Source organism: Archocentrus centrarchus, chromosome 18 (assembly GCF_007364275.1).
Source record: "Archocentrus centrarchus isolate MPI-CPG fArcCen1 chromosome 18, fArcCen1, whole genome shotgun sequence".
Classification (NCBI taxonomy): domain Eukaryota; kingdom Metazoa; phylum Chordata; class Actinopteri; order Cichliformes; family Cichlidae; genus Archocentrus; species Archocentrus centrarchus.
Genome location: NC_044363.1, coordinates 23,179,718 through 23,202,638, shown reverse-complemented (window position 1 = coordinate 23,202,638; position 22,921 = coordinate 23,179,718). Strand labels below are relative to the sequence as shown.

The following is a 22,921-nucleotide window of genomic DNA, read 5'->3' as shown; positions in this document are numbered from 1 at the left end:
CTTTAAAATAACGCTACATTTTCGCTCATTAAAGCTGGGGTGCGGTTGCTAACGACTTCACATATCTGCCGGTTGCCATCATGTTACTGTCGTAAAGCCTGGCTGTCGTGAATACTGGCCGCCCACTGAAGATGGCGGCGGAGCTGCATCCGCGGAGCGGAAAGCTGATCGGCCTGTCCAACTCAAACCGGACTGCCCGGCGCAACCAGCCAGTGCAGGAGTTCAATCACGGCCTGGTGCTTAGCAAGGAGCCGCTGAGGGACCGGGATGTCTTCACCGTCCGCATCGACAAGAAGGTAAACAAACAGCGGGCCCTGCTGGCTCTGCCGAGCGTGTGTGAGAGCAGCAGGACGGTAGCGAAGCTGGTGGGACGAGCCGGGGGTCTGTGGCTGTCTGCGGGCTCAGGCTGCTGCCGCTGGCGCTAGGGCGGCACACACGGCGTGACAGCAGGCGCAGTTTTCACCGCTCCTCAGGCTTTAATTAGACACACTGGCAGACACTCGGCAGGGCCGCAGGGAGCTGGTAACAGTCCACTGTGGGTTGATGTAACGATAACCCGCCTGTGCTGCCTCGGTGCCGTCAGATAGTCGTGCTAATGAGCCGTTAGCAGCAGGCTGGCCGGGGCTAGCCTTTCTGGAAGGTGCTACGAGGGCTTTGTCTTGAGTTGACAGGGAGCCGGTATCGTTTTATTGCGTAAAAGGATCCCAGTTAAGCTGGTAAGTACGGTTCTTTGTCGGGGTTGTTTTGAAGGAGTCGGTCCTCTGTCAGCCTCCCTGTCTGATGGCTAATAATGCTGCAGTGTTCACACCACACCGGGCTATCGTAGTGCCTCAGAGGCCATGTGTGAACGGTACACAGTGACTACACCACTGTAGTCATTAATATTAACCAGAGCCTGTGATCCTCCGCTCACCTGTGTGCGTGTGCAAAGCGTTTACAGACCGCTGGCACCGCTCAGACAGATGTACCGGAGCAGAGCTGTTACTCATTAATTACAGCTGGCTGCAAACAAGGCAGTCTTTCATTTGACTTCATAACCGTTTAAACGTTAAATCGCGGAAATCAAGTGAAGTATCAGTGCCGTACTTTACTGTCAATGCTACTGTTCGTTTTCCTCATCTAGTTAAGTGAAGGTGATTCCTCTCCTTAATTTTCCAGGAAAGCCTCCTTCTCCTTTCAGGTTAGAGCTACAGATCACATCCATTGATCAGTCTTAAACCAGTTTTTAGTTGTTACCTTTTACAGGAGACCAGTAAAAACTGTGATTGAAGTGGAGTTTGCAGCTTTCGTGTCGGCTGCACTCGTGTGGTTATGTGTATATGTGCTGTGGTGATGCAGATGTCTCCATACATCACCCGGGCCTGTGTGTACAGTGTTTACATTTTAGTTGTGGAAAAGCTCCGTTGTAATGGCTTCTGCCACTGCAATCGGCCACCCAGCGGTGCTTGCCAACAACATGGCAGCTCTGGAGTCAGTGCCAAAGCCAAGTGATACACACACACACACACCCTTAAAATGACAGTGTGTCCAGCCATCTAAAAGGTTACATAGCATGTGTGTGCACGTAAAGCATCTGGCTTAATAGATGATTATGCATCCCTGGTGGAGCTCTCAGCCTGATAAGGGCTCTCATAAACAGGCTCCTGCCCTGTTGTTGCATGCATTGGCAGTCTGAAAATCAATACTTTGTCATCACAGACTGGTATGACTGAGTCCTGACGTCTAGAGAGGAGGATCACAGATGCGAGAGGAGAAATGAGGTAATTTGTTGGAGCAGGACTTATTTGTGAGCGTTTTAGGGTTTGTATTTAAGGAAGAGAGGACTGGTATATATGAGAGGATTTGGAGGAAAGGTCCAACTTGTAAGACAGTATATTATATCGTGCATTTTCATATTAGAAGATGCTCGTATTCAAAGCTGCTTAAAGCTAAAACAATTAGCTGGTGTGGTTTTTTTGTTTGTTTTATTTTTTTAAAATCTTGAATGATAACAGGTTTTAAACTTGGTTGGCTATTTGTAGCAAAATTGTGCCAAACCTATTTTAAAAGAATTAAAAACTGAGTTAATTGTGCCACTTTGTTCCTCACAATCATGCGGGTATTGTAAATACGAGTAAGACCTGCTTGTAAAACGTTCCTTCATCCCCAGATGGAGTTTGTTGTTGCGAGAAGTCGTGCCTCGGGAGCTGAGCTGCTGCATTTTTTTTCGCTCTCTCTAGCAGTGCACCTCATAGGTGTTGCTTTTGAATCCAACATGTAATACATTTTTAATTTCTTTATGAAAGCTGCCCAGCAGTCCCTCTCGGCATGTATAGTCACATCCTGCAGTTATTAGTCTTTTAAAGTCCAGTCGAACGAAAGACTGAGAGGCAGACGCCCACAGGCTGCTGTTACGTAAGTGAGAGAGTGAGGGAAGGAGATGTCTGCCTCCTCCACGCAGAGACCCGGTCAGGCTGAGCTACTACTAAATCTGTTAACCCAGATACAGGGGCTGTGGTAGCACACTGCCTTACATAGCACCTGCTGCTGAGCTGAGGAGGACCACAGAGGAAGAGGTGTGTAGGAGGAGGCTGACTGTGTTGTAAAAATGATATTGGTCTTGGAGGAAAGTTTGTCTTTGGCACAGAAATCAGCTGCAGAGAGATATGCCAGGAGCTGGAACGGTTTCGGTGATGTGATCAAGGTCATCTCTTATACCGGAGTGCTGTGGTATGCCAGGGAAACAAAACAAAACAAAACAAAAAAAAAAAAAAACCAGGGTGGGGGAGTTGTTAAGATTGAGCATAAAGCTGAGGGTTTTATCCACTGCTTAGGTTTTTGTCAGCTGCCTTTCTCCTTGGGCCGCAGGTGGAATGCAGCGAGACAGGATATCGCTCCTCATTGAGATGACAGGGGTTCGTGGCTCTGTGTCGGCAAGCGTCTGCTTTGCTGAACTATCTTTAATCAAGGCTGTGAACATCAACACCAGCTGCTTTTTCTCTGCTCTATAGCTGCCACTGCAGTCTCTCATCCACATTGTGGAGGTTAAACAAAACTGAATAACAGAATTCACCCCCGGAGATCAATAAAGTATCACATTGTCGTGAGCTTCGTGTTACTGGGAGGGAAATGATGCCTCAGGCTGCCCATCGGGCAATATGAGGCCAGTGTGGTGCAAAGACACGAGGAATTTTGCTGTGAAACGGTGACAAACTGCACCAAGAGTTGAGGGGGAAGGTGAGATCACTGAGCTGAAGCTCAAGTGTTTGTTTTCTGTGAACGGGTTTAATCATTACACCTGGAGCACAGAGCTCGCTGTGTTTTCTACCACTCACCTTCTTTTTATCACAGCAGTCATAACACAGTGGAAAGAGTTGGCTGTGACCATCATCTAGCCCAGGGGTGGGCAGTTAATTTTCCCAAGGGGCCACATGAGAAATCGGGACTTTTGTGGAAGACCGCACCAATAAGCTGAACTCACTTCTGCTTAATATGAATTTTATCTCATTATAAACTGCTACTGGACTCTGCCTTATTGCCATTTTATAACTGTCTTGATGCACTGAAGATGGTAACTGATTAACACACACACACGCGACCCTGAATTGGGTAAGCAGAAGAAGGTGGATGAATGGATGGATGAAAATGCAGCGAGTCACATTCCTGCTTAAAAAAATGTGTAGACAGGTGGAGAGAGTCTGCAGCCATAACTGCACAAATATAAACTAAATGGATCATAAACAAGATGAATATATGAACAAGTTGATGCTGAATCAATACAGCAAAAACCAGATAGTTATTGGCTCTTTATAGTAGTTATTATTAACGTGATATCAATATTTTATTAAATGTCATGATTGTCATCAATGCTGGTACATCACAGCACCCCTACTCTGCATATACACTGCAACATGCATCATTTCAACTGCACCTTTCACCATCATTTGTAACAGTCAGCTGAAACTTGCTGTATAACCTCCAGGATCATATTGCAAGTGTTTTTTTTTTTGTTGTTGTTTTTTTTTTTTCTTACCTTCTGTTTGATCTAAATATAGAGCAGGATGTGTGAAACACTGCCCTTCTCTATCGTATTTAACTTGCCATCTTAGCAGCGAGACACTGGTATGACTGCAGCACTGGTGTCTCAGTGGTGGAGGGACTGAGGAGTGAATTTCTTCTAAGTTCACATTCACGGTGCCAGCAGCAGAGTTACTGTCAACTAATCGCCTACAAATTTTCATATTTTTCTGTGCTCGCTCTGTCCTGCTTTATTTTCAAAGGCGCGCTCGCTGAGCTCCGCTCGTCACTGACAAAAACGACTAAAAATAACGGCGGATCATACGCGACACGCCCTTCGTTTTCCATAGATATCTAGTGGCAGCTTTTAGCACAGTGCTTCACTTTTTTAAGAGTAACTCCCACAGCACAACACAGCTCCTTCCACTCTGAGTCAGAGAAACAGCTGCTGACTATTTTCTTACCACTTTTTCTCAATATTTTACATCAACTTCCTAAAACTAAATGGCTTTGACGTTATTTTTGAGCATCTTTAAATGTTTTGCTAAATGTGGGACAAAGACTCGGGGTTTGGTAACGCGTAAAATCTATAATGTGATGTCATGTTATTTTTTCTTTTGTTTAAAATCAGAAATTGTTTATTTATTAGGGGAAAGGTTAATGGATACGTTTGTCTCCTTTCAGGTGAACTCGTGGAGTGGTTCCATTGAGATCGGCGTGACGGCACTGGACCCCGCCACACTGGACTTCCCCAGCAGCGCCACAGGCCTTAAGGGCGGCTCCTGGATTGTGTCGGGCTGCTCGGTGTTACGTGACGGCCGCTCGGTCCTGGAGGAGTATGGCCGCGACCTGGACCAGCTAGCCGAGGGCGATCGCGTGGGCATTCAGCGCAGCTCCCGTGGAGAGCTCCACCTCTGGGTTAACGGGCAGGACTGCGGTGCGGCCGCCAGCGGCCTCCCACCCAAACTGTGGGCAGTGGTGGACCTGTACGGGAAGTGCACTCAAGTGACAGTGGTGAGCTGTGAGCCACCACCGCCCTCTGTGGAAAAAGAGAGAGAGACAATAGAGCGGGAGGAGGAGGAGGAGGAGGAGGATGAAGAGGAGGAAGAGGTGCTAGTGTGTGGGGGTCGGGAGGACGCGGGGATCGCGGCACTGATGAATGTGGCAGCAATGAATGGAATGATGAATGGAGATGAAGGTAAGGAGCCTTTTTGTCTTTATTGATGTGGTTTTTCTGCCTTCTCTATCTATTGCACTGTTTTTACCTGCTGTGTCTTACCTCTGCCAGTGCCTGAGCTGAGATGCAGTCACAGCAGACCAGACAAGTTCCTCAACAACCTGGAGCCTGAGACTGGTAAGAAAATCCTCATCAGAGGCATCGTTGGACACTTTGCAGCAGGACCACTGCTGACAGCTGTTCTCTTCCTGTGTCTTTCAGTTCTGACAGAGCACCAGCTCTTTGACGTGTTCAACAACGCAATAGTGTCCTTCTATCGCTCTGAAGATGAGGGTGGAGGGGAAGATGGCGGAGGAGGAGGAACTGGAGGGGGCGGTGTCGCTGGAGGGGGAGGACCAGGAGGAGGAAATACAGGAAGTGACTCTTCTTCCAGAAGTGACAGAGGGAGCAGCAGCGGAGGAATGAACAGTGACAGCGGAACAGGGACGACAGGAGGAGGAGCAGGAGGTGCTGGGAGTGGCGGTGACAGTGGAAATTCTAACAGCAGCCCTGCTGGTAATGGAGGGGTGATGCCAGGAGCTTTGACGGGCGCGATGACCACCAACGATGCGCTGCTGTTCCACGAGAAGTGCGGCACGCTGATCAAACTGAGCAACAACAACAAGACGGCGGAGCGGAGGAGACCGCTGGACGAGTTCAACAACGGTGTGGTGATGACCAACCGACCGCTCCGACACAATGAGATGTTTGAGGTGAGTGCAGTCATTCAGATCAGCTGTTTGCTCAATTGTTTGATTGAATATTGACCTCTAGGTGTATAGTTAAGGTTAACATTTCAGACAGAGCCACATCTGAGGCTCTGGCTCTGTCTGAAATGAGGAGGCGGGGCTTACTGGGGTCTGTTTGAGGAAAACAATCAAGGAGCAAATCATCAGAATAAAGTGTGGACCTGTAGTGAGAGCAGGCCTTAAAGAGACAGGAGATAAAATAATAACAGTTGTCTCAAGGATCTTTATACGGTAAGGTAAAGACTCGGGCTGATCACGATTTTGGCTTCCCACAATTAAATGAACACGATCGAGCGGTATTGAAAACGCGTGCTCCACCAACAGAGCACAAAGCAAAAGCAAATGAGTCCCTAAATCACTGCCCACTGACGTCCCTGCAGGTGCCGGCCTTAACGCTGCATTAAAAGACACAACAAACACAACACAACAACAAAAATCAAATGTTTGGCACTACAGAAGGTGAAGAGCTTGTACCGCAAAGTGGAATATCATACGCTGTTTGTAATACTTTGGATTTTGGGCAAGGTTGTGTCTGCACTGCAAAACAACACAACTAACTTATTCAACCATCTGAAAACACATTACAAACTGCAGTGTGATGAATACATGAAGGCCAAGAAAAACAGTGCAGTGGTTGTTAACGTAAATCATCAAACATCGACTCCAATACGGCGCGTCAGCGTGTCCATCCAGCTCACAAAGACGCACGGAAATTACCGACCAATTGAATTCTATTTGGCCAAAGATAATAAGTCTAATAACAAGGTGAGAATGCAGGCTTCACGTAAATGGTCAACATACTGGACAAAAGACGTTATCGGCTTGTGCAATTATTTTTCCAAAGTGGCTAACTTGGCGCCGTGTGCAAAACGTCTCAGGGGAAATGTCGAGGGATCTCACAGCTGTCGAGGACTTTGCTTTAAGTTTTATTGCTGCAGATACAATGAATGAAAGTGAAAAACTTTATATTTTGCTTCCAGGAGAAACACTTAGGGCAGGTGAATAAACACTTTATGGTCTGCAAAGATGTTTCAATTAAAAGGAATGCAGCACAAAGTAAAGGTGAAAGCAGTGCAGTGTTGATTTCATTTTGTGTTTTGGTGCATGTATTTTGCGTTTTGCCTCTGAGAACTGCACTGAGTTCAGGTGAAAAAGGAGGACAGATTTCATTTTGATGCAAAGATTTGTGCATTTACAGGAATGTAGCACAACAAGGATGTGAAAGCAGTGTTGCGCTTAGATGAAAGTGCAATTAAAACTAATAAATTTAACATTGTGATGAATAATCGTGATTTTAGCCATAATCGTGCAACACTAGCAAAGACCCTATAATATTAGAGAGGAGGAAGAACTCCCTTTTAACAGGAAGAGACCTCCACCATAACCAGGCTCAGCTTTCTACTTTGAGGTCAGAGGAAAGAGACAGAAGAAAAGAGGAGTATTGAATCATGCACATCTATGATAGTAGAGTGACAGGTGGAAAGAAAAACAGCTGGAAATGAGCACAGCAGGTCCCATTTATAGCTGCATGGAGAAAATGTTAGAATCAAAGTCAAGATGTGTACTTGTGAATACCAGAGTTGATCAAATGTGTTTTTTCTGTGTTGTCAGATCCGTATTGATAAGCTGGTGGATAAGTGGTCAGGCTCAATAGAGATCGGTGTGACTACACACAACCCCAACAACCTGGACTATCCTGCAACTATGACCAATCTGCGCTCAGGTAACAGACGAATAATGACACAGGGAAATCTGTCTGTGGCTAAACATAAGGTGCTGATTGTGTAATAAGATTTTTTTTTTTTTTTCTGGTTTCTTTAAGGTACAATCATGATGAGTGGCTGTGGGATATTAACCAACGGAAAGGGAACCCGCAGAGAATACTGTGAATTTAGCCTTGATGAACTTCAGGTTGGTGGCAGCACATGAAGACAAGCGTAAACATCTCATTTGGTCTAGTCTTTTTCTGGTAAATCTGTCTTTGCTTTCTCCATTATCCACTTTTAGGAGGGAGATCACATAGGGTTGATGCGCAAAGCCAGCGGAGCGCTCCATTTCTACATCAATGGCATCGATCAAGGTGAGACGCATCACGAGCTTTCATGAGGGGAAAGAAGTCCAATTCAGGGCTTTGAAGCTGCAGTGGCAATATGGTGGTTATGAATGTGTAATAGATGCAGCCAGTGAACGATCTGGTGGTGGAGATTTTGTTTTTTTTTAGTCTTTTAATAATTTTTTTGTATTTTTGTGTTCCTGCAGGCCGACAGTGCTTTGCGTTATTAACTGCTAATCAGTCATACTAATATATTTCACACCTGGAGATCATAGTAATGAGTGTAAAGCATGCGATTAAAGTACTTCTACTCTTTGTGCTCCTCCCAGGCGTCGCAGCAGCTCAGACCCCCAACGTGGTCTACGGCGTGGTGGACCTCTACGGCATGGCCGTCAAGGTCACAATAGTCCACAACCACAATCACAGCGACCGCCTCAGACGCAACAACGCCATCATGAGAGCGCTGTCTCCCGACGTTGGCCGACCCCGGCCGGCTCTCTCCCTCACCCCGGACGCAGAGGTGCCCGACCGTCTGCTCTTTCACCCGAACTGTGGCCAGAAGGCCGCCATCATCAGCGACGGCAGGACGGCGCTGCGGCCTCAGTGAGTCCACATCCTTTCTGTTGGTTTGTGTTCTTTGACCGGAAACACTTAAATACTTGTTCCTGTTAACACACATGTTGTTACATTTCAATATTTTTTTACCAAGATTATCTGCCTGTTATATGCTGTATTTTTCATAAGTAGTTGTGAAGTAAAGTTTATGCAGTACTGCAGTAATTTAAACACAGAACAGTGATAGACTCGGTGCTGCTTTTACAGCGCGACCGATGACTTCAACCACGGCGTGGTCCTTAGCAGCCGGCCGCTACGCTCCAATGAGGTGTTCCAAGTTCGCATCGACAAAATGGTGGATAAGTGGGCGGGCTCCATTGAAATAGGCGTCACAACGCACAACCCCGCCTACCTGCAGCTGCCCTCCACCATGACAAACCTGCGCTCAGGTAAGATAAAGCAGCTTTTGTTGGTTGGGTAACCTGCTCTGCCGGGATTATTAATCCGCTAGGTGACGTTTTCCAGGGACGTGGATGATGACGGGGAATGGGGTGATGCACAACGGAACAACTATACTGGATGAGTATGGACACAACCTGGACCGGCTCAAGGTCAGTGCTAAATGCTTGCTTTTTGTTTTTCTTTCATTACTCAGATTTTTACTCTTTTTTTTTTTTTTTTCATGTATTTTTTTTTTTCCTATTTCCACCCCACAGGCAGGTGACACGGTGGGTGTGGTGCGGAAAGAAGATGGCAGCCTTCATTTCTTTGTGAATGGCGTGGCGCAGGGCCCGGCAGCCTGGAATGTCCCCCCCAGTGTCTATGCCGTGGTGGACCTCTACGGCCAGGCTGCTCAGGCCACCATCATGGACGACATGGGTAAGAGAGAAGCAACGAGAACTAAGAGCTGCACCGAAGAAGAAGACGACAATATGAACATCCAAGTTATTTTTCTCTGCTTCTTTCTCTCTCAGTGGACCTCCCTCCTCTTCCAGAGGACAGCTCTGAGGGACCCACAGCCATGTCCCCCGGGAGCCCCTGCTCATTAGGGGGAGCCACCACAACCTCCGACTTGCGTTTCCACCACCTACACGGCACCAACGCAGTCATCACCAACGGGGGGCGCACTGCTCTGCGTCAGAACTGCCGCAGCGAGTTCAACGATGCTATTGTCATCTCCAACAGGTGAAACAAAGTTATTTATAGGGATTCTTACCCATCCATAGAGGACAAAGCACAATATCTGGCACATTGACTCTGGTGTAGCCCCTTAACTGGCAAGGGCCCGGTGACGGGCCGTTTGTAGTCCCTTTTATATGGCAGGCTAGACCCTCCCATTTTTATTGACACGTCATTCGGCCAATCATGTAACTGGCTGCACCAAATCACCTGACAAAGCTACGTGACGCCCTCTGAGTATTATTGGCTCTGGGAAACCCATTTCTTAACATGATTGGCCGAATGAGGTGTCAGTCAAAATGGGCGGGTCTAGCCTGCCATATAAATGCACTTCATTCGGCCGGCGGACCAGACGCAGCCAGTTAATAGGCTATGAAATGGGTTGTTCAGAGCCAATAATAACCAGAGGGTGTTATGTAGTTTTTGTCAGGTGATTTTTTTGCTGCCAGTTAAGGGGTTAAAAACAAAAAGATTGTATAAGCATGACAACATCTTTGTTTCTAGGAATTTTGGTTAAAATGCTTGGTCAAGCACTGCGTTTGCAGTGAGTAAATCAACAAATTAAGAGAGCACGTCATCTTTTTTTGGAGGTTGTCAATAATTGCTTAAATACTAAGAGTCAAGTATTCCCCTAAGCTACTTTTGGCTGCTACCTTATTCAGTAGGAGTCACCACAGCAGAGAACCCCGCATATTTGATTTACTAATATTCCTCTTTGAACTCTTAACCTGCGTGCTGTAGGTGCCTTCGGGACGGGGAGCTGTTTGAAATCATTATCCAGAAGATGGTGGACCGCTGGTCTGGTTCAATCGAAGCCGGTAAGATGTTTGTCACGTGTCCGGCTGCTTGCGTTTTTTTCTCTGTTTGTATCCAGGAATGTGATGAGGTTTTGGCTATTCAGACCTAATGCTGCTTGTAACTTCACATTTAGTGCTAGAGCAGCCTTTTGGTATGAAATACAAGAAAAATGTGTCCCTCCCCTCCTCTTCCTGTGTTTAGGAGTGACAGCCATCAGACCAGAGGAGCTGGAGTTCCCAAACACAATGACAGATATTGACTATGACACGTGGATGCTAAGGTATTGATTCTCTGTCAATATGATGGTGCAAACAATGTTTTAGCATGCATATTCATTCTTAAAACAAATTTCTCTGTGTTATTAATAAGAACTTGGTGTATGTGTGCTCAACACGACTCGCTACAGATGTTTTTTGGTGGGGGGGGGGTTCACATTTTGAAATGTGTACAGGCGGCTTAAAGCAAAGAGAAAGGAAGTGTTGAAAAATCAAAATGTTTCCTGAAATTTAATTTACATTTGGTTCAAATTGAGAATCTATATATTTTTTTTCCTTCTTCTTTGTTCGCAGTGGAACGGCCATCATGCAGGATGGCAACACAATGCGCAACAACTACGGCTGTGATCTGGACTCCCTGACCACCGGCTCACGGATTGGCATGATGCGCTCAGCCAGCGGTGACCTCCACTATTATATCAACGGTGTAGACCAAGGTGTCGCCTGCTCTGGCCTCCCACCAGGTAGAAGATAGTCTGTAATTGTCGGAGGACTGCAGCTACACATACGACTACACCATCATCTTCTTGTTCTTTGGGCTGCTCCCCACATCAGCCATAGCCATCCCTCTGTCACTCCAGCCCTCTGCATGTCCTCCTTCACTACATCCATGAGCCTCTTCTGAGGTCTTCCTCTTTTCCTCCTGCCTGGCAGCTCCATATTCAGCATCCCTTTGTCCAGTATAGCCACTGTCCCTCCTTTGCACATGTCCATACCATCTCAGCCTTGCCTTGCCTCCCTCTCATTAATACACAATTATTGTCTTCTTTCTGCTGACTTTCATTCTACCACAAGGTTGGGATGAAGTGTATTGTAAATTTGGCAGAATAACATGTGTGCGTGTGTGTTTCTTTCTTTCAGAGGTGTATGCTGTGATCGATCTGTACGGTCAGTGTGTTCAGGTGTCCATCACCAGCTCGTCAGGCCCACTGGACAACAGCCTCTGCACCAGCAATGTCACTGAGAAGAGCTTCCCCATCCACTCGCCAGGTACACGTCAGGATCCTTACTCAGGTCTGGAAAGCCTAGTGCAGCATGGGAAATATAGTTTCCAAGATCAGGTTTTAGAGTTTTAAAACTATAGAAATCTTCCATGCAGGTGTTTGAATGTAAATAGTACTGTGCAAGTGTCAAAGGATACAGCTTAAAATTGGTTCTTTGCTAAGTTGTTTGTTATTTGTAGCTACAGCACTGCTTCATCCCTTGGGTTAGGTGCCTTTTTATGCTTGAATGATTCATAGGTCCTCTGTAAATGGTCAGGTACACGGACTGGACTGAAAATGAGGGAAAAAGCAGCCAATGACCAAAGAAAAGCTTTGAAAGATCTTCAGAAAGTCTGGAGAACTATTGCTGAAGAGCACTTTAAAAAAAAAAAAAAAATCACAAGAAACTGGCTCCTTGGACGCAAAATATAAAGAAATGAGGGGTGGCTCAAGACTTGTGCACAGTACTGTATATTTCAAAATAAAGGAGAAAAGACAAAACTATCCCTTGTTCCCAGAGGCTAATGTTTTCTGTGTTTTTTTTGTTTTTTCTTCTGTGTTTGTAGTAGCAGGTGTTGCCCATCGGCTGCACAGCAAACACGGTAAGAATGTGGTGCTGCTCGGTGAGGGCTGCCAGGCCGTCAGAGTCGGGGGTTATGCTCACGGTATTGTGTTCAGCGCGAAGGAGCTCAAAACGGATGAGCTGTTTGAGGTGAGGAAGAGGGTCACAACGAGCAGATATTTACGAGATCACGGGCCTGTTTTGTAATGTTTGAAATAATTAAAAATAGAAATAAAATTTCCCTGATTTTAAAAAGGGAAAAAAAAAAAAAAAAAGGTTTGATTTCTTCCTTCACTCCTTTCCACGTTCTTGCTCTCTCTCCCTACAGGTGAGGATAGATGAAGTGGATGAGCAGTGGTGCGGTTCGCTGCACATCGGTCTGACCACGCTTGCACCTCCGGAACTGCCATCCTGCCCGCTGTCAGGTCTCTCCCCCTCCCTCCCACAGCTCCGCACCAAGGTCACCTGGCTGCTCTGCGGCTCTGAGGTCCGTCGCAACGGTGTGCTGCAGCGGCAGAACTACGGCTGCTCACTGGACCGGCTGATGGTAAGCTGCCCCCCCCTTCCCCCCTGCCTCGTCCTCCTGCCTCTCTCCTACCTCCTCCCGCTCTCTGAACTGTGCACTGAAGCTCTTCAGTTACCTGTTAGCGGTGCTTTAAGTAACTCATTACATTTTGAGGATTTAGTTGAAGATCAAATTAAAGAGCCTTAAACCTCTTGACTTAAGAGATTCTCACAGCCTCTTAGAGAAGCTTAGAAAAAAGCAGTATCTGCCTCTGTCTCCTTCACTCACATTTTTAATCTTTTGTGAGTCATTTATGTTTTGTTTTGTTGTGTTTAATTGAAAAACCACTCAGTAAAATGATCATTTTAAAGGTGCTGGGCAAATAGGGACCCAAAGCAGGATTGAGGATTTCTCACTATTCAACACAAATGATGCATTAAAGTTTAACATTATCGCTCCATTTTCTGATATTGACCCCAAGGTTTAAAAAGCCACAGACATAAACACCAGTGCCCGTGCTCTTCATCGTTAAAATGCAAATCCTAAATATTTAGGAGCTGGATTCTATTTACCTTTATCCATCAGTCTTCAGGCTTTATGATTTAAATATAGATTTTTTTTTTTCCTGCAACTGCACATATAAAACAGATGCTAAGATTCCTTCTTGTTTAGCAACTATGGCTGAGGAAAAAAAAAAAAGCTTTGAATTAACTTTAAAAAGTTAATTTAATATTTTGAGATGGGCACTGGTTCATTTTTCTAAATGTCTCACATCTCCAGTTTATTTGCAAGTAGAAACGTGTTGAAGATGTCAGCTACCAGCTGCTTATATTAGCCGACTGCTCCACTTTGTGTCGTCACTGCGCAGCTCTTGGATTTGTTTATTGTCCTGTGACACAGAAAACATTAAACCTGGATTTGTGTTTCCAGGTTGGGAACCGTGTGGGTGTGAAAAGGTGCAACGATGACACCATGCACATTTTCATTGACGGAGAAGACATGGGGCCTGCTGCGACTGCCGTAGCCAAGGTATGCATTGTGCGAGCTCGCTGACGATGTCACGATGTAATGCCGCATAGCCCCGCGCTGCCACTCAGCACCTCTTTCCCACTTCTTGCAGAACGTTTATGCAGTTTTGGATCTCTATGGGCGGATAACAGCGGTGTCCATTGTCAGCTCCTCGCTGATGGAGGACGTGGAGAGCGTTAAAGCGCCCTCGCTCTCCTCAGACAGCTGCAGCGAAGGAGAGGAGGACAGCACCCCCGTCAGAGAGGTATGAGCCCAGTGAGGGAAAAGCACAGGAGGATATTTAAAAGTTACTGATGTACAATTGAGAATCAGAACCCCCTCCACCTTTAGATTCTGGAGAGAAAGTCAGACTCTTCTTGTCATCCTCAGGTTGAGAGCGAGCCATGTGCGCTGTTGCCCACAGTCATGGCGTTCCTGGAGAACCACGGCAAAAACATCCAGCTGTCCAACCAGAATCTGACAGCAGCCAGAGTGTCGAGCTACAACCAGGGCCTGCTGGTCACCGCCCAGCCGCTGGCTCGTCAGCAGCTCTTCCAGGTAACTCTGCTACAGATGTCTGTATGCAGGTACTCTACCTTCATTCAGATACTCAAAGCCTGGACTTGATGTTGAGTGTATTTTTAAGATTATCATACCGAATATGATTACACAGCTGATGCATGGCCAGTTATAATAATAGTTTTATCATAATAAAGCATAAAAATGTTGCTGAGCGATAGTTTAAAAGTGGATCACCGGCTCAAAACTATCGCTGGTTTTCCAAACGTGATATGGTGTTGGAGTGAGGGGCCGTCACAGTTTGTTAGCAGTCTTTCTTTTTTTTTTTTTTTTTTGCTCCCACCAGTTTCAGATCGACCGTCTGAACCCGTCATGGACGTCGTCACTGTCTTTAGGGGTGATTGGCCACTCGCCCGACCGGCTCAACTTCCCCTCCACAGCGTGCTGTCTGAAACGCTCCGCATGGCTCCTGCAGCGAGACTCTGTCTTCCACAACTCTCTGAAGGTATGCACTGAAGCAGACACGGATCTGTCTGTTATCATGTAGGATAACAGACATGTCTCATGTCTTGCATGAGAGAGTCTGTTTTCACTGATAAAAGCCTCATTGGCTGATTGATCATCTTCTATTCCTTAATTTTTACTTCTTTCACTCGCACTGCTTCACTTTTCTCCCCCTCTCCTCTTCAGATATGTGAGAACTATGGCCCTAACCTCGATACGTGTCCGGAGGGGACGGTGTTGGGTCTGCTGGTGGACGCCAACAGTTGTCTCCACCTGTACGTCAATGGCATGGACCAGGGAGTGGCAGCGCAGGACATCCCTTCTCCCTGCTACCCCTTCATAGACCTCTATGGCCAGTGTGAACAGGTTTGCACACACAAATGGGTTACATTCATGCACATAATTTTCAACATTTCAGTTGTTCAGTACTACTAATACTGACCTTTAGCTAGTGCTGGTGTCTAGTAGCAGTACTTTCACTATCTTCACCATATTTGTAGTAACACTTTGCTAATAAGGTACCACTATCTTCGCCATTAGGTACCATACCCATTAGCGTTAGCAGTTTATCACATTAGGTAGCTATACATCTAGAGAAGTAGCACTATTTCTCACCCCATGCTAGCTAAAGAATAACAGTATTCCTCTCCACACTGAGAGATCACCATGTTTTTGTGAGGTCACACAACTCCACGGTTGTGGCCTACAACAGACAAGAGGGTGTGAGGTCCCCCAGGTTACACACACACGGGCACACAGACTGATGGGCTGTAGCAGCGTTCGCCTGCTGTCACTGAGATCTTTTATCCAGGGGTAACCCATTGTATGCAGGCTGGAGACTTCACCCTGAGGTGGTGAAGCAGATCTGGCTGCAGTTTGGTCAGGTGACCATGGACATTTATACGTCAGGGGAGAATGCCTGACACATACAGTGCCTCCCTGCTCTGATCATGCAGCGAGGCACTGGCCAAGAATCCTCCTTTATGCTTTCCCTCAGTGGCCCTCATTTTCCTAACTCTGGCCAGAGTGAGGGAGAGAGGTCACTCTATGATCCTGATAGCACCACGCTGGCCAGGAAAGCACTGGCTGTCTTGGGCACAGGGGGGAAATACCCCCACCCAGACAGGCTAGCTCTCTGAGCTTGGCCCGTGAGTGGTTTAACCTGAACACAGCTGGGCTCCTTCGTAGTGTTATTGACACTATTCATTGAGCTAGAGAGTCATCTACTATGCATAAGTGAGCGTAAGTGGCGTATGTTTGAAAACTGGTGCTCACAGGCCATCCCATTTAAGTGCTCTGTGGCAGTGATTCTGTCATTTCTTCAGGCCCTGATTGACAAGGCTAAAGCCTTCTCCACCATCAAAGTGTATGTGGTGGCAATTTCAGCCTGCCATGTTGGTTTTGGGGGAAGACTCTAGGTCAGCATCCCCTGTTCATGAAGGGTCCACACCGTAAATTACCTATATCTACGCCACTGGCTCCATCTTGGGATCTTCCCACAGTGTTGGCGGCATTCTCCTGTTCCCCATTTGTACCCCTGGAACAGGTTGAGTTCAAATTGCTGTCTTTGAAGACAGGCCTGTTGATTGTTTTAGCCTCAGCTAAGCGTGTTGGGGAGATGCGTGCTCTCGGAATTGAATGCATCATGCATAAATTTTTCCCCAGATAATACTAAGGTCAGTGTGCAGCTTAATGCCACCTTTATCTTGAAGGTTATGGGCATGTGTTCCCTTATAGAATTGTCTTTTATTCGCCACCTTTCACCTCTGAGGAGCAGCAGGGGCTGCATATTTTGTATCTGGTTGGTGCTCAGTGGATTTACATGAACAGAACTCAGGGTTTTAGAGAGAGTGACCAGTTTTTTGTGTCCTGGGTTAAACCGCGTATGGGAAAGTCTGTGTCTAAACAGCACCTTTCCCAGTGGATAGAAGGAGCAATTGCCCTGGCCTGTACTAGCAGGGGCCTTCAGAGGCTGATGAGGTCTGGCACCCTCATGGGCTTTCTTTAAGGAAGTTTCCATACAGGATGTGTGTGCAGCTGCAAGCAGTACCTTAGCTAAAAAAGCTAGATAGCTAGATGTTACAGGGCCTAACCTGGTGCATTCAGTGCTTAGTTCAGCTTCCTCCCAGGTGGGGGCTCTGCCCCTGTGAAGTGCTATAGAGGACAGCTGTCTTCTTAACAGGCGTGGCTGGCAATCCGGGAGTCAGTACATCTCCCAGAGTGAAGCACAGAACTAATCCTATGAAAGAGAACTTAAGGTTATGTATATAACACTGGTTCTCTGAGTAGCATTAGTGAGCATCTCATCAGACCACCCTCCTTGTTATGGAAGCGAGGGAGAGGTGAGCTTGTTTTGAATGGCATCTGATGCTATGTCAACCGATTACAGAGGGGGCCCTAGCCCCTCCTGAAATGGGTGTTGCTGAGCCTGCCTATAGGGGCTGGCATAATGGCATTTGTGCTTCTGATGATGTCATGCACTTTTTTCACCTGCTACCTTTAGACCTTAGTGTAGCTGAAAACTTTGAGTAAAGCTAGTCAGTGGAATTTGAGGGAATTTGTTTGTTTGTTATACACGGCACTTATAAATGTCATGTCCTGATGGCAGGTTACAATAGTCACAAACAATGTGCCAGCTGTGGGTGGAGAAAGTGGTGAGACCCGCTGTCAGGGTGACATGGAGAAGGCAGACATGGTTGACGGTAAGAAGCTAACTCTATTTTATTTATTTTTTTTTTTTAATTCAACCTGCTGAAGTCTTCAAAGTGGTGATTTTTGTCTGCTTGTCTTTAAAAACAGGAATCAAAGAGAGTGTGTGCTGGACGCCCCCTCCAGAGGTCAACCCCAACAAGACCTGTGAATACCAGGCGCTGTGCTCGCGCTTTAAGGACCTGCTCACATTACCAGGTGGGTGCTTTTTTTCTTCTTTTTTTTTTTGTACTCTTTCAGCTTTTCTTCCTGAAACTTCATCTGGATCTAAAACAAAGTGTCTTGTCCAAAACTGTTTATTAAGATGGCTACTTCAGTGAAGATGCAAAGTACAACCTGTGCTACTGTGAGTCCTGCCACAAACTTCGGGGTGATGACGCCTATTACAAGAGAGGAGAGCCACCCCGTGACTATGCCCTGCCCTTTGGGTGGTGCCGCTTTGCCCTCAGGTAAGAGGACAGCCTCTCAGCCAGTTGCATATATATATATATATATATATATATATATAGACAATGTGTGCTTTATGCCACATGAGAAACCTCAGTACAACCACGTGTTTTGTAACTAGTCAATGGCCCCCTGCTGGTCATTGTAAAGAATACAAGTTTTAGGCACTTAAGATATATAGAATAAAATATTTATGTAGACGTCTTTGATGTCGGTCACTGGTTTTGGACTCCACATTTTGGAGCTTCAATGTTCGTGTTATGGGAGACGCCCTGCTGGTTTTTGCACCCAGAAGATATTTTGTGAATGAACATTTGTTGATTACAAAGCTATCAGCTAACAGTAGTTAGCTTGTTTAGCAAGCTGCATTTATAAACTCTATGGGTGCAACACACAGACACACACATTGGCGAATTAGTGCTAAGTAACAGACTGATAATATCTTAGAATTTCAAATTTCAAACTTCTGGGATGGTCTGCAAGACTAATATATGACAGCAAGTCATAAATTAGTCATAATCCATTCAAATGCTCCAGAAGTCAGCGACAGCACACACACAGTGAAGAGGTCCAGTACACTGACACAAAGTAGTGGATGAGGTGTAGCAGGCACTGATCAGGACACTTGTCAGTCAACACAGCCACTCCCCCAGTTCAGTTATCCAGATGGATGAGTTATAAATTCACCCCTCCTGCTTGATTTTTATGAAGGAAGAAACGCTCCATTTGTTCCAGGGTGTAAACATGCTTTTTCATGCTCTGTGGGGCTTGACTATCTTTTGCAGCCAGCCTCAAGTGTCACCTAGAAGAACTGCAGTGTTTTCCACTTCCACATCGGCACTTAAGTGTTGGTGCCACTTTTCAGATCTTTTATACTGTATACAGGTTCAAATCTGGACAGTGTGCAGTCCAGAGATATAGCACAGTATTCTAGCAGCTGTTAGCTGTGTACTGTCGTAAAACTAAACAAACAAAAGGCCCCGACAAGCTATACATCAAGGTGACAAAAAAAACCAAACCCTGTTCATCTGTTAATCTGTTCAGCTTCCTTTGTGTTTCACGTGTATCAGTAATGGACTGTATCCTATTTGTGCAGGATCAAATCCCACTGTGAGGTTTCTAATGCACTGAAGAAGTGGCACATTGCGTACCACGGCACCAGCGTAGGAGCTCTCCGACGCGCGCTGGATCACAACCAGCTGCTGCCTGGTAAAAAAAAAAATAAAATCACTGTCACATCTTCTGCATTCACATGATGATTCCAGAAACATGCGAGCAGTTCTTCAGTCTGAAACGTGTGCTGAAGCTCGTTCAGCTGCTGTACTCACCTGTAAGGAAACATCAGCTAACTGACGCTTTGCTGTCACAGGGACGTCATCCATCTTCTCAGTGTCTCCGGTGAAGGTGGAGGGGCCGAATGGCTACAGCGAGCCAGCGGAGAACAGCGCCCCCGGCAGGGAGGTTCCCAGGGTGCGACTCTCCCCCACCATGCGCTACTCTGGCTTGGAGATCTTTGCTCCCAAAGTGCAGTAAGTCTGCCTGGTTCACAAGTCTTCTTGACTACCCAACGGAGTTAACAGGAAATGAGGTGGGCTGTTACTAACAGGTCTTCTCCTCACGCAGATTTCGGGACCCCCGTTCTCACCGCTGCCACCAGGCTCAGGTGGGATTCCAGGTGTGCGTGCGTCCAGGCTCCTACAAGGTGGGAGCTCCGACGCTCGGCCACAGCGAGCCCCTGGATCCTCGCTTCAGCAACTCAGAGATCGAGTGGATCACCAAGGAGCAGGGCGGCACGCTCCTCTATGGACTGCTTATTCGGGTCGAGTGAATGGAGAAATGAAGGAGGAATTTTGGTGGAGATGGGGTAGCTCCACATGGCACTCCTAGTACTTTTTAAAAAAAAAAAAAAACTTGACAACCAAATCCAGCCCTGCCTTGAGCGAGAGACTCCTCTGGAATCCAGCTGTTCCTACTGTGGATTGTTGACACTTCAGCATTTTTGATTTGTTTTGTTTGTTTCGGTCATTCGCTCTTGGACTCTTAACGGCCGAGGGGCTGCGGCGGTTATGAAGGACAGACACTGCCTGCACTTTATGTTTTGGACACTCGTAGGTGACTTTTTTTAAAACTAACTTTTCATCGACACTACGTATTTGTTCATTCGCTGAAGAGTTTTTTTCTTTTTTTTTTTTTTTTTTGGGCCTCTTGTTTTCATTTTTACACTCCCCCTTTTTTCTCTTAGGGCCTCATAAACAGCTTCTTTTTCCTTTTTGGCACTTATTCTAACACTGTACCGCTCAGTGTTTTATTTTGGGAGGAGCTTCTCTCCTGCCAGTCTGCACGTTAACAAACTGTCGCCTAAAAAGAATGAAATGTGGGTCAAAAAAAAAGAGGGTGACAATGTTTTCAAAAAAAAAATGCTAAAACAAAAACAAAAAAAAGAGACTCTTGAATCTGGAGGGATTTTAAAACTGGAGTAGGGAGGGGGGTTTGCACATGTACCACTGTATGTTGCTGTGCTCTTCGTGTCTCCACATTAGCAGTTTGGCTTTTTTTTTTTTTTTTTTTTTTTTTTAAACCAGTCCTGGCCCGGCATCACTTCTTGTCAAATGGGAAGCAAGTTTGGACCTCTGAAACATCTGGCTGCACCTTATGGGAATTCCAAAGAGCATAGGATGAATGATAAATAATGCTCCAGCCTTATAATTTAGAGGACACATCGCTAAATATTTTAAAATATTGTAGAATTAGAGATGGCAGGAGGGTTATAATAAACTTTAAATGAATTCTAAGCTTATTTTTACTTAGAGATGATGAGATTTTACCTTCCCCGCCTGTATAATCAATATGAAGCTACAGCTAGCCCCATTTAAACCTCTCCCACATGGTTCCCCGTGTAAAAAACACAGGAGGCAACACCGCTGCTTATTTTAAGGCTTTTCAGACAGTATTTTTGTTTTTAAACGTTTACAAGTGAGAGGGATTAAAGCAGTCATGAAGTCACAGGTTTAACCCCCCCCCCCCCCCTTCCCCCCCCCAAAAAAGCACATTGATGTTTTTACAGGAGTCCTCTGGGGAAGTGTGTGTGTCTCTGTGTCAGTTACAGTCCTGAATGAGACTTACCCGAGCATGCAGACTGGAGATGGGAGAAATTTCAGCACCGCTACGACGCACAAATTCACACATTGTTTCTTGTTTGTTTAATCCGTACTCTAGACAAAAATTGTTCAACAGGTATGTGCTGACCAGGTTATTGTAATTATCGGAGTCTCTGCTGGTTAGTAATTACTCAGAGAAAATAAAGGGTAACTTCAGGCGAGAGGGGTCACATTTGTTCCTGAAGTCCTCTGAAAGGTTCACAAAACTACCTTCAGAGAATGATCCTAAATTAATACCGGTGCTCTTTATGCTTTAGTTCATGTACGGTTTAAATAAACTAGTAGAGATTATGCTAGCATTAGTGAGCTTTAGAGGAAGCGGCAGGCGGGTTTTATTAGCTTTGAAGAGTCCTAAAGGCTGACTGTAGCTTCATGTTATACCAACTCTTAAAGGGAAAATGCACATTTTCCCCAGATATTCAGCTCTTCTTTTAAAAGCTGGACGAAATGGACTAAAGCCAAAAAGGCCTGAGTGGTCCCCCCCCGGTCTCGCTTCCCTTCATCGTTTACACTCGATCCACCCCCCACCCCCCCTGTGTCTCACACAGTTTACTTGGACCTCCACAGTCGAGCGCGGGGAGCTGAGCCCGCGTCCCGTGACCTTCGCCGGTGTTTACATGTGAATGTTATTAATGAGGGCTCCGCGCAGCTCTACACATTATTTACACGCATCAAATGTTTATACTAAATGTCCACTTTAATTGCATGTGAACAGCTTTCCACCCTTTTCAGCTCTGTTGCCAGTTTGCTGCAGATCAACAACATTTTATTTATTTTTTTTTTTTTTGAAGAGCCAAAATCACATTATTAAAGAAGCTCGGCTACCTTCTAAAAGCAGCTGTGATGGGAAATCCAGGAGGTTTGGCAGAGGAAAAGAAAAACACTTCCAATCAAAAATGTGAAAAAAAAAAAGTTGTTATATGGGTTATTTATGGCCCAGTGCTGCTTTGTATAATTTAATTTGTATTTTTTTTTTTTTGTTTGTTTGTTTTCTGTATGTTGCGTTGTACAGGCTGTTACATAACAAATCATATCTTCTGATTTATAAAAAATAAAAGTGACAGACAGTATGCACAGATGGATGGTTGAAGTCTTATTTCTTTGAGAGGGGCTGGAGGAAAAACCAGACGCTGTGAAGAAAAGACCAAACCAGCTGGTGCTTCGGGTTCCTTTTTTCACATTTTATTTTGAGTAGGAAAAAAAAAGTCTGGGCACTGACATGTTATTGCAGTGTTGCACACTTACTCAGTCACACCTTTTCCAAAATCCTGTTGACTTATAACTCTTTAAGGCCGATAGTGGGATTTTTTTTTTTTTTTATAGCTTTTTTTTTGTTTCTTCTTTTTTACAGAAATAGCGGCTGCCTCAAGAGCAGCTCCATCCTGCTATTTAACAAGCACACACACAAAATGACTTAAAAATGCAAACCCAGCAAAGCTGAAAGTAAATGTAATAGTGACTAGTCAAAGATATCGTGACTGTACGGCTAAGTGTGGAAACATACTGCTGACGGGGCCTGATCTACTCTAAGGTCCTGCTGGGTTGCATAGGCAGCTTCTTTCATTAATCTATGCTCCGCAGTAAAGAGTCATTTCTGCACCAGCTTAATTTTTAAGTCAGACCCTGAGTTTTTAGTTTTTATGTACTTTTGTTGTCTACAAACAGCTGTTCACTTTACCCCTTTAGCTTCATTAACAGGGAATAA

At 45.6% G+C, this 22,921-nt stretch overlaps 1 protein-coding gene across 1 annotated transcript; it reads left to right on the top strand.

Moving 5' to 3' along the window:
- The first annotated feature begins 131 nt into the window (after positions 1 to 131).
- On the top strand, positions 132 to 19,635 carry neurl4 (neuralized E3 ubiquitin protein ligase 4). The gene is made up of 28 exons (XM_030754049.1): positions 132 to 296; positions 4,681 to 5,194; positions 5,285 to 5,350; positions 5,435 to 5,925; positions 7,573 to 7,684; positions 7,784 to 7,872; positions 7,969 to 8,041; positions 8,344 to 8,617; positions 8,837 to 9,018; positions 9,095 to 9,180; positions 9,286 to 9,448; positions 9,544 to 9,754; positions 10,490 to 10,566; positions 10,748 to 10,826; positions 11,116 to 11,285; positions 11,683 to 11,811; positions 12,371 to 12,516; positions 12,695 to 12,913; positions 13,802 to 13,900; positions 13,992 to 14,144; positions 14,270 to 14,437; positions 14,745 to 14,903; positions 15,089 to 15,268; positions 17,511 to 17,604; positions 17,702 to 17,809; positions 17,916 to 18,060; positions 19,155 to 19,267; positions 19,428 to 19,635. Exons 1-28 carry the CDS (start codon positions 132 to 134, stop codon positions 19,589 to 19,591), a joined length of 4,629 nt encoding a protein of 1,542 aa, XP_030609909.1. The 3' UTR covers positions 19,592 to 19,635.
- Positions 19,636 to 22,921: the final 3,286 nt, after the last annotated feature.

What these genes read in the sequence shown, in the direction of transcription:
- neurl4 (XM_030754049.1), top strand. Translation starts at nt 132, where the DNA reads ATGGCGGCGGAGCTGCATCCGCGGAGCGGAAAGCTGATCGGCCTGTCC. An exon ending in CACCATCATGGACGACATGG is followed by an intron (nt 9,449 to 9,543) that starts GTAAGAGAGAAG and finishes TTTCTCTCTCAG; the next exon opens with TGGACCTCCCTCCTCTTCCA. An exon ending in TCACAACCAGCTGCTGCCTG is followed by an intron (nt 19,268 to 19,427) that starts GTAAAAAAAAAA and finishes TTGCTGTCACAG; the next exon opens with GGACGTCATCCATCTTCTCA.